This window comes from Branchiostoma floridae, chromosome 16 (genome assembly GCF_000003815.2).
Source record: "Branchiostoma floridae strain S238N-H82 chromosome 16, Bfl_VNyyK, whole genome shotgun sequence".
In the NCBI taxonomy this organism is placed as follows: Eukaryota; Metazoa; Chordata; class Leptocardii; order Amphioxiformes; family Branchiostomatidae; genus Branchiostoma; species Branchiostoma floridae.
This window is the reverse complement of record NC_049994.1, coordinates 7,658,614-7,671,163: the sequence shown is the minus strand read 5'-3', so window position 1 is coordinate 7,671,163 and position 12,550 is coordinate 7,658,614. Positions and strand designations below refer to the sequence as shown.

The following is a 12,550-nucleotide window of genomic DNA, read 5'->3' as shown; positions in this document are numbered from 1 at the left end:
ACGCATATAGTCGAATACATCAAACCAAATCACAAATTTGGCGCTTGGTAAACACATGATCCAAAAATGAAATGAATGTCTCCTTATATATTTCTAATTAAGATTTAAAGCCTGTTCTGGTAGACGTTGGACACGTTTACCTGTGTCCGTCTGGTCCGCGTGACTGGCCACAAGGATGACGTTAGGTGTACTCTTTGTGTTGCAGGACTTGATGAAACACAACCACCAGTGGACCTGCGAGAATCAAACAAGTTGTTATCATATACAATGTAGGCAATAACACGATACCATTTTTGTCGTCTACCTAGTAAATATAATCACCTCTCTCTTCTGTGTTTCAATTTCAGCCATGATGTTGTACATCACAATGAAGACGGTGTTCTCTGCATCCATGAACATGCTGTGGGTTACCGCGTACTCCGACTGTCCAGCGAAGTCCCACACACTGACCTCCCCCACACCGGGAATGTTGGCTGTTCCCACATTTACACCAGGGGTGGGCTCGTGTGGCTGATGGTCTGGAGTCATTCGATCCCGGAAGAAGGCGGCAACGTGTCCCTGAGTTATAATAATGAAATTAACGTAATATAGAAATTTTCAGTGCTATCGATAGAGAGAATAATATTCGAGCTTTATCGAAGAAGGCCAAGGAAGGAAGAGAAGTTACAACTTGAATAGTTTATTTCTGAAGTGTACAATTGTTCGTATATAAAAATGGTCTATATCTATTTTGTAAAGTCTGATACCTAACGTTTTGACTTGCCCGACATCATACAACCTTGAATCACTGGGCAACAAAGAATACATTGAATAGTTAGTTCCGTCAATAGGAAAAATGACAAATTACGCCTTTTTGCAGAGTCATAATCATATTTTCACAGGGTTAATCAACCAATTATTTATACGATGAATGTTAAATTAGAATTGAGATGAAATCCTAGGATAAGATCATACCGTTTGAAGACTTTCCTTCAGTGTAGATTTGCCAGCTTCCTGTGGTCCACAGATGCACAGTTTAAACCTGTCGACTTTCACCCCACCGGACTGTTTCATCAGTTTGTGATAGGAAACCTCTGCAGCATGATTCTAGATGATAAATGTTTGACGTTTATTTTAGTGCAGTATTTCTTGAATGAGACTCTTCGTATGTACCATTGTTGCAAGCTTTATCAAACCTCCTCAAAATATTTCGGCAAAGAGGCTGTCGACATCCGCGTAACCTACTTGCTAGCTTCTATTGGACCTTCTCTGAATTGTTTTTAAGTTATCAGCACTTGTTCGAAGCTTGTAGCTTCAGTTTTTTGTCCCACTGACAAGAGACAGCGGATGTTATCAAAACTTTATTCAGTTGCTTAAATAAATGTTTCCGTATCGCCGATTACCTGAATCTCTAGCCTTCATCAAATATTTACTTGTTTTCCGTCGGATATCATCTTAAAGATATCAAGTAAACAAAACAAAATAGGCTCCTATTCATTCTTAATCATGAATAAAATAGCTTTACTGTACTATCAAAAGAATTCGTGTACATGGTAGGCCTTTAGATTGCGAATACACTTAATAATATGTAATAATCTATTCTCTATGTAAAACATGTCAGTAAAACATTTTGCTTACACTGAGGAAGCGTCGGACGTCCTTGTCATGTACGTAGTCCAATGGCTTTCTCCCATCCTGTATACGAGGAAAAGCTAAACTTTACAAGATATTTTATGTTTTGAGTTTGTTTTTCAAGAAATAGATACACATATACACACGTACACAGACGACGTTACTGCTGGCCACAAGGAGTGCGGTTCTGCCATACTGAATTAAGTGGTGGAGATAAACATGAAGTTTCTGCAAATTGACGGAAATAAAACAGACCCACAAGGACAGAAAGACATCACCATTATAAAACGCAACTTTAAGTTTAAGTTATAATTTTCAAATATTCTTACTAACTTAAACTATATCTTTCAACCTATACTTGTACAAGACACATTGTTATCATTCTAGAGCTGATCAGATATTAAATTGAACTCTGATATTACTAATAAGCGCTATCCAAGAGCTTTGAGAACATTCTAAAAACTAGTAAATATTTCATAACAATCACTTATTGTTCCGTTATTGTAACTTCGTACAGGCCCAAAAGAACATAACAGTAAAACAAGATTGTCTATCATTCTAACACTGTAAGTGAGAACAATAATTCAATCGTAACTTGTAGTAAGACTATTTGAAGGTAGGAGAAGTATTGTACAGTTACCAACTAAAATTGAACTGCACTCATGGTCAATGGGAACAACCAGAGAAATCAGAGAATGCTAGTAGACTAGCAGTTTCTTTTTTTCAACAATTATCAATTGATAGGCTTTTTATCTTATAACTACATGTGACGATATTCTGTACTCACCCTGCACACCGACTTGCGTGATATTCGTGATCCATGACTATAAGTCAGGGATCATGCATGAGAGTACGATGAGACATCATTTACATGTCACGTTCTAAACACGTCATCTCTTTCAAAACCACAGTTAACCATTACTTCACTATCTTTCATGACTACTTTGAAAAGTCCAAATCTCAGGACATAACTGTTTGCACTTACGTTGTCCCTCGCCTCCACATCAGCGTCATGTTGGAATAGCAGCTTCACTATCTCAGTGTTCCCGGCCATGCTGGCCACATGGAGTGCGGTCCAGCCATACTGAGTGAAGAGGGGAGAAACTAATGAGGCTTCCACTGAGACAGGAGCTCAAACATATATCTGAGTCAGCAAATTGAAGAGGTAGAAGAAAATATAGACCTGCCGATTAAAGCAAAAAAATCTTTGAAGCTCCCACCTAACATCAACCTACAGGTCCTCTGACAATTTTAGTAGGAGCATGCTTTTGCTTTTTGATACTAAAAGTTTCGCCGTGGTTATCTCAGTATGTTGGTGACTTAACTACGTCATTTATGCCATTTCTTATATAAAAATTGATTGTATGAATAAATTGTACTATATGAAATGATGCCATGTCATCCTCCCCTACATACAGATAGGATTTAGAAGCTAGCACCAAATTCTTTTCCAATTGGCGGCGATGGAAACATGGCTTATCTCTTATCAAAAGCATATTGAAAAACATATTAATAATCACCCAACTGTTCCACCATAACATATACAACGACAAAACTACTGCAGATGTCTTCCCAATGACGCTGTTATTGATCAAGTCACACGTACTGTGTTGGGTGTACAGACATTTCACTTGAGAAAATGATATACAGACTTCATGATATTCGTGATCCAAGATTAAGTGGATCGTAGATGAAACTTACTTAAGTATGGATGAGACATTTTTCAAAAGCCACGTTCTTAACACAGCTTCTCTTTCAAAACCACAGTTAATCATTGCATCACGATCTGTCATGACTACTTTGACGACAAGTCCAAATCTCAGGACATAATTGTTTGTACTTACGTTGTCCCTCGCCTCCACATCAGCGTCATGTTGTAATAGCAGCTTCACTATCTCAGTGTTCCCGGTTATGCAGGCCACATGGAGAGCGGTCCGGCCATACTGAGTGAACAGACGGAGAAACACATGAGGCTTCCACTGAGAGGGGAGCTCAAACACTTCTCTGAGTCAGCAAGTTGTAGAGGTAGAAGAAAATATATATCTAATTATACTCCTTATATTTATATTTATTCATATAATTATACTCCTGTATTAGTTAGATAAGCTTTAACTTAAGTTAAACTATAGAACTATAGTTATGTAGATGCCATACTTAGTACCTCGTACAGTTGTTGTGCTATAAAGTTATGACAACATAGAGCGACAAAACTACTGTGGATGACTTCCAAATGACGCTGTTGATTTATCAAGTCACACGTACTGTACTGGGTGTGCTGACATGACACTTTTCCTTGAGAAATCACCACTCAAGTATTCGTCATCCGAAGTAAATTGGATCTTGGACGTTACGACGACATTATTTAGATGTCACGTTTTAAACACAGCATCGATATCTCTTTCAAAACCACAGTTCATCATTACGTCACGATCTGTCATGCCTACTTTAACAAAAAGTGCAAATTTCAGGACATAATTGTTTGTACTTACGCTGTCCCTCGCCTCCACATCAGCGTCATGTTGTAATAGCAGCTTCACTATCTCAGTGTTCCCGTTCCCGCTGGCCTCATGGAGTGCGGTCCCGCCAAACTGAGTGAACAGACGGAGAAACACGTGAGGCTTCCACTGAGAGAGGAGCTCAAACATATCTCTGAGTCAGCAAATTTTAGAGGTAGAAGAAAATATAGACCTGCCGATTTAAATACCAAAATCTTTAAAACTTAAGAAAATAACACCAACCTACAGGGTTACTGGAAGTTTTTCTAGGAACATGCTTTCAACACGATTGAGAGTTTTGCAATCGTCATCTCAATATGCCAGTGCCTTTAAAACGAAACGAATGCCATTTCTTCTATGGGAACTTGATGCTTACAAATGCACTACACTTAATGCCATAGCACCCTTTCCTACGTAGAGACTTATGTGACTAATGGAATCGCATGCATCGATATGATGCATCTATTCAAAGTGGGAACTTGAGAATATCGAAACACTTTGTGTACTCTTATTGGAACTCCCGGGCTCGGACACCTTATAACGCAGGGGGACGTGGAACAGGACTGCCTGATATCTTCACTGCAAAAATTCATACCGAGGGCAAATATATGACATTGACTTTATTCACTTCGTGAAACGAAGTGTTTGTAGTCAGTGCTGTTTTGATGTCAGGGGGTCGTTTGTCAGCCTGATAACTAGGGAACGCGTGGATGGATGGTTTTGATATTTGGTATGTGGGTGGGGTTAGACATGACGAAAGAATGGCAGGAATTGCGTTACGGCAGGGCGCTCTAGCGGTGGGTTATGGTACTGCAGCGGAACTTCCGGTTTTGCTATTTTTTGTTTGGGACTTGTTTGGGTGATGATTTTTAAGTGGTAGGTAGCTGTCTAAAAGCATAGTAAGGTGTGTAAGTTTTGGCCACCTAGGGGTTTCGCAGGGGCGGTGAAAGTATTCTTTGTTTTAGGTTTTGAGAAGGGATAATGCAAGAAGGGGTTGATGGATGTTAATGGTTGTAGGTATGCAGACAGCTTACGTAATGATGTACATAATTGTATGGTTGTTATGCAAATTAGGAGGTAATTTGCATGATACAATAGGTATGTGTAGAATTCTAATATACGGCATGTCTGTGAACAGTCCAGCTACGTAAGATCATGACAGATTGATCTGATTTTTCGTATGTGGGTAGTTCTTGAGAAGGAGAAGAAACGTACGAGGTGTTTTATCGTCTAGTGGCTTCTGACGGTTTTGCAGGGGATGTTTGTACTTGAAAAATAGTGTTTAGTGTGCTAAGTGTGGTGATTTCGCAATAGTGGTTTATATTTAGGAATTACGTCATTCTGCGTGCAGTTGAGCGTGGGCCCCGTGCCCACAGGAAGTGACCCCAAAGGTCATAGTTGCGCAATAGAGGACAGCACGACTTATATATACCAGACGATTACAAGACAATGGTACTATAGGGACAGTACATTACACATGATGGGGTGTAAATGTTTCCTATAAGATTTAATAATCTGTAGATTAAGGGCAATGAATAAGGGCAATGATGATATTGTTTACAGGGGCCTATATTATACGTTTTAAAAGGGTTGTACATGTAACAGTTACTACCGGTACAATAAATTGTTTAACAAAGCAGGGTTTTGTTTTTCACAGTTACTTGTAGTCACGGCAGGACTTGGGCCAGCTGGACTGAATTCACCGGGCGACGCGCGGCTTGTCATGGTCGTCAGTAGGGCTCCCATAACCTGGCTAAATGGTTGGAAATTAACCACTCTACCCGGAAAAGTCAACACTTGGACAAATACATGCGATGTACATCTCAAAGTTGAAATTTTATCAACTCACAATTTGGTTTTTATGTCCATTTGCAACGTGTTGGTGAACTTTATGTAGAATTTGTCAAAGTTATGAGACCTCTGAACATTCCTATGTCCAAAGAAAATTAAATCCGCTGAAAAATCCAAAATTGGCTTTCCTTGCGGTAAATTTTTCCCTTCGAAGATTGTCGCCTTTCCTGATCATGTGTAAGGGACACGGGATCATCTAAAAAGTTCCATGAGTTGCAAGGCGCAAGCCCATATATATTATTTGTACTTTCATGTCTGGATTTCCCAGCGATTGATTAAAGGTGGGTCACAAGTGCCAATTAGCATAATCCCGCCATTTGTACTGATATGTGGCGAGAACGTTTGGGCAAGAGACACGTGGCCATGTCAGAATTTCAATGAGTTCCAAGTCGCAAGCCCAAAATGGAAGTTATACGTTTATGTCTTGTTTTCCCAGCGATGTAATGTAGAGTGTATAGGTCAGAAGTGGTAATTAACATAAGCGAGTCATTTGTACTGATATGTCGCGAGAACGATTAGGTGAGAGATACGCACGGGGTCATGTCAAAAGTTCCATGAGTCACAAGTCGCAAGCCCAGATGGATAGTTATACTTTGATGTCTTGATTTCTCTGCAATTTAATCTAGGGTAGGTCGCAAGTGCTAGTTGGCAGATTCATGTCAGTTGTACCGATAGGTTATTAAAACGATTGGGTAAGAGACAAGGGGTCATCTGAAAAGTTCCATGAGTTCCAAGTCGCAAGCCCAAAATGGAAGTTATACTTTTATGTACCTGAGGAGGAGCATTCCGTGACGACACCAGCCATCACATTTTGGAGGTGTTCGCTGGGGATGTGAAGATCATTTATGTGGATCTCACCAATGACGGCGTTGATGTGGTCAACGTTATTGTTTTATGTGTTATCTTATTGATATTTTGATGCAACAGTCGATTTTAGCCCAGGCAATACAAGTCTTTATCTTTAACTGAAGACCATGAAAGGTTTTTCTTTGTCCATGGAAATGAATGGACAGGGACAGTTTGTGTCATGTGCACAGACAAGAAAGGATGGATGATAGAATACTTTTAAAATACAGCCTACTGCCTAAAGCCTTTTTTCGGCGCACCTCACCAAACACATCAAAATCCATGTATAATTCCAACAACATAAACAATGTTAAGCTAGCCAATGACACGTCTACACATAAACCCTGCACCACCGCACCATCACCCATTTCACGAAGGTTAAGTTCTGCGAACGCTTGTTTGAATTGCACAGGTACAATACAATGTGCACACTAGGCAGCTATAGCTAGCTGATATTGTGACCACATACATACGTATACAGTACATCAATGAACAAGCGTAAATGCAATCAAATATCAATGGCAGCAAATCTGTGTATGGAGTACGATCTGCACAGCAAAGTGAGATCAGAGGAGGCGATAGAAACCCCATCCTTCCTAAAACAAAACGCTCATAAACTGCAGTTACCAGAGACAATGGCCTTGGCAACCTGTGATTGACGTCACATCCAGCCTGAAGACCCCTTCTCACAGTCTGCACGTCTCCTCTCCGCACAGCCTTCTCAAACCCGTTCTCCTCCATGGCAGGTCGTTACTCCTGACACCTGTTATCAAAATCTATGAAGACATGAAATGCTGACATTTGTGCTTATTTCTCAAATAGTGATTGCACAAAACGTTTTAGTCCTATCCTATTATGCATCTGCAATAAGTTAACACGTCTGCAATGAGTTTGTACCGTCCTCCAAGTACCCAATGATAACAGTGGTGAATGGGGTTTGAAACATCACAAACACGAATTTACATGTAACTTTTGTGTTTGTGGGATTCAAAATCAATGAAACGAACCATTTAAGAGTGACATGTGCCTTCGTCAGTCTACACTACATTCCTCATGGCTTAATATGCAGATCTCATTGGAATTTCTCTGGATCTAGCTAGTTAGGTTTTCCGGTAAATTGTTCACTTTATATTCTTGTAACCAATCATTAGGAATAAGAAGAACCTTTTATGGACTAAACTTCATCAATTCTAATTTTTTTATTCATTAATTGGTGAATTGGTGCAGTTATTCAAGAAGGGCTTCTTGAAGGCTGGGTAACTTGTCCGTACGTCGTGTTCTCTTGAGACCTTGTGTACTTCAGCGCATCGGTGTGACCCAACATTGGTTTGTAACACACAGAATAGCTGCAGCGCACGTTATACGTGACCGGAAACAGTTAGCGTGAAGTGCACTTTGATCTGAGTTTTAAACAAGCGTTAATTAAGCGTTGAACTAAACGGTTCGACATTTAAAGTAACTGACGCTTATCTGAGCATATCTAAGCTTCTTGTCATGTATGTAACAAGCCCCTGCGTGGGGTAGCCAGTGTAGTGTCGTGGACTTGAGTAGAGACTTGGAAAACTTTTAACTAGTGGTATTTTCTCCATGCATTCAGGAGGGTCAAACTACACATTTGGAGGGTAGAACTGTAGTCAGTATACAAACGACCCATTATGATTCCCCCTCTCACAAAAAATACTCACCAGTCCCCTTCAGCGCTTTTTGACGAAAAACATAACGAGTCGTTAATAATACTTATGTCCAATCAGGTACTACCTCCCCCAAAATGGCGGTCCCGTCGACTCGGTAAGTTCCGCTTTTTAGTTGATGATTAACCAACAACAGGGTCATTTGTGGGTAACAGGTGTTGGTGCAGACCGAAGTTTTAGGTCATCAGGTCCGAGATAGCGAGTTGAAAACAAATAACGATCGTGGTGAGCGATTTTTAGTGAAGTTTTCAAATATCATTTCCGTCGATCTATAGTGGAATCATCGTTACGGTAGTATTTACGCTTGGGTATGATATCGGAAAACAACAAAGTGCTGTAGCTGTGTGTAGGTTGCAATTGGTTTTTCAAACTGTCACGTTCTAATGCCATAGGTCAACGTTTGTAACGCTGGTGATAAAACGGGGTTACAGTATTTGGGGTAGCGTTTGTGTGTTTGTAGAAGACGGGGCGACATTGTTCATAGCAAATACTTTTGAAATGCTGGAATGAAGTGACCTTGACATTTGCGTAGATTTAAACACGTCATGAGGTCTGTGAGGGTTAAAGGTCATGGAGTGTTCTCATTCATTACGAAGGGGTTTATAACTTTATAATCAGACAAGAAAGCTTGCTAATTGATATGGCTACAAAGGAAAATGAATAAAATGTTAACAATTATTTTATTGTATGTTTTGTAACGTTTTATCCACAGTTTTTCCAAAAGATATAATAGTCTCCCCTTACGCCGGATGAAATGTGCCAAATTAAAGCGACTATTTCAAAATGGAGAGAGCAGAGCAACAAATTGACAGTACCTACAGTAGACACAGATATTATTGCATTAATAAGTTATAATCAGCTTGTGATAAGTCCGAAGCTTGAAATGTAGATCAATGTAAGACAGCACAAGATCTAACACAGGTCATGGTTAAAGCGGTCAGGAAAAAACAATACTTACGGCCCATAGACCAATACGCAAAGTATCCTTTAATTTCTACTTTTCTATGCGAAGGATAAAGACGAAAACTACTAAGTGTTGTAATCGTTGTAAAACCTAAGCACACCTATTGTGCCTGAGCACAACTGTCGCCTGTCCATCTAAACACACCTGTCAAACCTGGACTCACCTGTCTGTTAACCTGTACACACCTTCATAATCGGGGTACATCTAGGCTTGTTACACCTGGGTACATTTGTCTGTCAGCCTGGAAACACCTGTATAACCTGTGCCCACCTGCTCTACCTGGGCACACCTATCTCTTCAGCTTTCCACATGTGCAGTGTCGTAGGTATATGTGGGTTTTTCTAAGACTCAACCGGTTTACAAATTAAAATGGGTTGTAATTCTTTCAATGAGTTCTCTAGTTCATTGTTCATATCTTATAAACGGTCTAACCCCCAGTACGTGTACGCGGAAGACATGAAACAACGACCTGCACACTGCTTTAGTTTCTGTTGTTTAGATTGTTTGTTTGTTAGATTTTGGTCCTTAATCAAGGAGGCACAGATACATTATGTACCCTTTAAACTGCCATGTGGACGTTTTAGTAAGCCACAATTCCATAGGTGTGCAATACAAACTTCGCAAGGATGCCTATGAATACAATGTGGTTGAGGCCAATGACTTTTATGATAAAGATACCGCTGAAACGTATTGTGTCTTACATAACATCCAGGCAAACAAAGAAACAAACTCAGCGAACCTGCCCCTATAGTGGTAAGAATAAAACATTTGCCAAACTTATTGATTTTTTGGCAGAATAGGATAACCTCGGGGGAAGGGACGCCTTCGCAAAATGGATTAAATCTGACAGAGGCATGTGCAGTTGTATGTTACATAAAACTCGACGCAATCAACTGTAAGGTTTGATTTTGCATTTTATTTGATATTGCAATGCCAGCGACAAAATTTGTTTTTTTCCTAATTCAGAGGACTGAAACATCCACGATACTGTTGTCATTCTTAACATTTAAACTTCTAACTCTACAACATATTTCTACGGAAATGATGCGATCTATTCAATTTGCATCGTACTGTATGCCAAATCAGTATAAAGGGACTAAGGCGAAGTAAACTAAATGCAGATTTCTGAAATACTCATTCATTATCTAAAGTATATATTCAAGCCAGTTCTACAAATAAAAAGTTTGCCGACTAAATTCAGGTGTTTCTGCTATGCCTTGACTACAACTAAGACTTAATGCATTTAATATTCAGGAGGTTCTCTAATTCATTATTGTAAAGCTGGGCACTAAACAATTGTCATGAAGCAAAACCTTAACACTTATCACTGACAGAATCATAGTCTCTTGCACATTGTTCCTGATATTTATTTATTTATTTATTTATTAAGCTTTTCAGAAGGAATCTGAAAGGTGACGGCAACAGGATTAGCATATCCTTTTCAGGGCCGCCACCTCCAGGGTATACAGTTAAAAACAATATTACATGTGTGACAAATAAGAGCACATAACTAATAGCTTAATACAATTACATAAGTGACAAAACATTCTAAGAAATTATCAGTAATAGCAGTAAAAACAAAAAGGAATCTATAGCTATACAAACTGTAAGTGAAAATCTTAGAGATATAAAGTAATGGTATTGAAGAAACTTGTCGAGTTAACAATGTCAGACAGCATTTTTAACAAGTGGTCCATGTGCAAGTTTTATGAGCGTCGAAGTGTGTTGACAAAAGGGATAGATAATGGCCTGAAATGTCTTGCTTAAAGCGCCTAATTGATGAGTCTGGGATTAGCCTGAGTTGTCTTATTTCTGTAGGGAGAGAATTCCAAATGTGAGCAATTCTAAGAAAAAATGAGTACATAAAGGTAGTAGTATTACACTTGCCTGGGGTTAACTTGACCTGATCATGTGATCTAAGGAGAGGATGTGGGAAAGTTAAGTACTTGTTAACATCTATTTCGTAATATCCTAAGAAACATTTGAAAATGAAAACTAAATCTAAAATTTCACGTCTATATGACAAAGGTAAAAGTGAGCAACTGAGCAGCCTGTCTTTGTACGTGTAGTCAGTTGAGTAATTGTTGAGGATAAACTTGGTTCCTCGCCTCTGTACACTTTCCAGTCTTTCTATGAGTTCATGAGTGTGAGGAGACCATACCGAAGAACAATATTCTAATTTACTTCGGACAAGTGACATATAGAGAGCTTTTTTGACAGACAAAGGAGCGTGAAAGCCTACAGACCTTTTAATGAAACCAAAGGTTGAGTTAGCTTTGGAGATAATGTTTTGGATATGAAATTTCCATGTTAATTGACCAGATGCAGAAACTCCTAGGTCGTTAAATTCAGAGACAACCTCAAGAAATCTGTCTTCCATTTTGTACTGAAACTGAATTTGATTTTTCCCTCTACCTATAGTGAGTATCTTGCATTTGTCTGTGTTAAACTTCATCATCCACGTATTGCCCCAATTGTACATGTTCTCAATGTCTTTTTGAAGAGAAACACAATCAATAACTGTTGAGATTTGTTTAAAACACTTCGAGTCGTCGGCATATAAAGCCATTGTGTTACTGACCACAGAAGGAAGGTCGTTTATGAATAATAAAAAAAGTAGTGGCCCCAGTATGGATCCTTGGGGAACTCCCGAGACAACTGGTAGCCAATCAGAATGCACGTTGTCTACAATGACTCGTTGTCTACGACAAGACAAATAACTTTTGAACCATGCAAGCAAGTTGGAGTGTACGCCATACATTTTCAGCTTGTGGACTAGGAGGCGGTGAGAGACACAGTCGAAAGCTTTAGAAAAAATCAAGCAATACAACATCAACTTGGCCGCCATTATCTAGAATAGAGCCAATTTTGTGATAAATGTGGAGTAAAAGTGTTGCAGTGGAGCGGCCTTTAATAAAACCATGTTGAAAAGGGTGGATCTGCTCCTTAAGATACGGGAAGATGCGGTTAAACACACATCTTTCCATTACTTTGCTAACAATACTTAACAGAGAGATGGGACGATAGTTTTCAACAAATTCCTTGCGGCCTTTCTTGAGGACTGGGCATACATTAGCGTCTTTCCACTGTGT

At 39.3% G+C, this 12,550-nt stretch overlaps 1 protein-coding gene across 1 annotated transcript in view; it reads right to left on the bottom strand.

Moving 5' to 3' along the window:
• LOC118403530 (death-associated protein kinase 1-like) overlaps positions 1 to 7,544 on the bottom strand; it is a 30,504-nt gene extending 22,960 nt beyond the window's left edge. Inside the window, exons 1-4 of the mRNA XM_035802262.1 lie at positions 7,494 to 7,544; positions 4,101 to 4,235; positions 3,456 to 3,554; positions 2,597 to 2,695 (exon numbers count right to left, since the gene is read on the bottom strand). Of these exons, the coding sequence (XP_035658155.1) occupies positions 2,597 to 2,695; positions 3,456 to 3,554; positions 4,101 to 4,235; positions 7,494 to 7,544 (384 nt within the window). The remainder of the gene's footprint in view (positions 1 to 2,596; positions 2,696 to 3,455; positions 3,555 to 4,100; positions 4,236 to 7,493) is intronic.
• Positions 7,545 to 12,550: the final 5,006 nt, after the last annotated feature.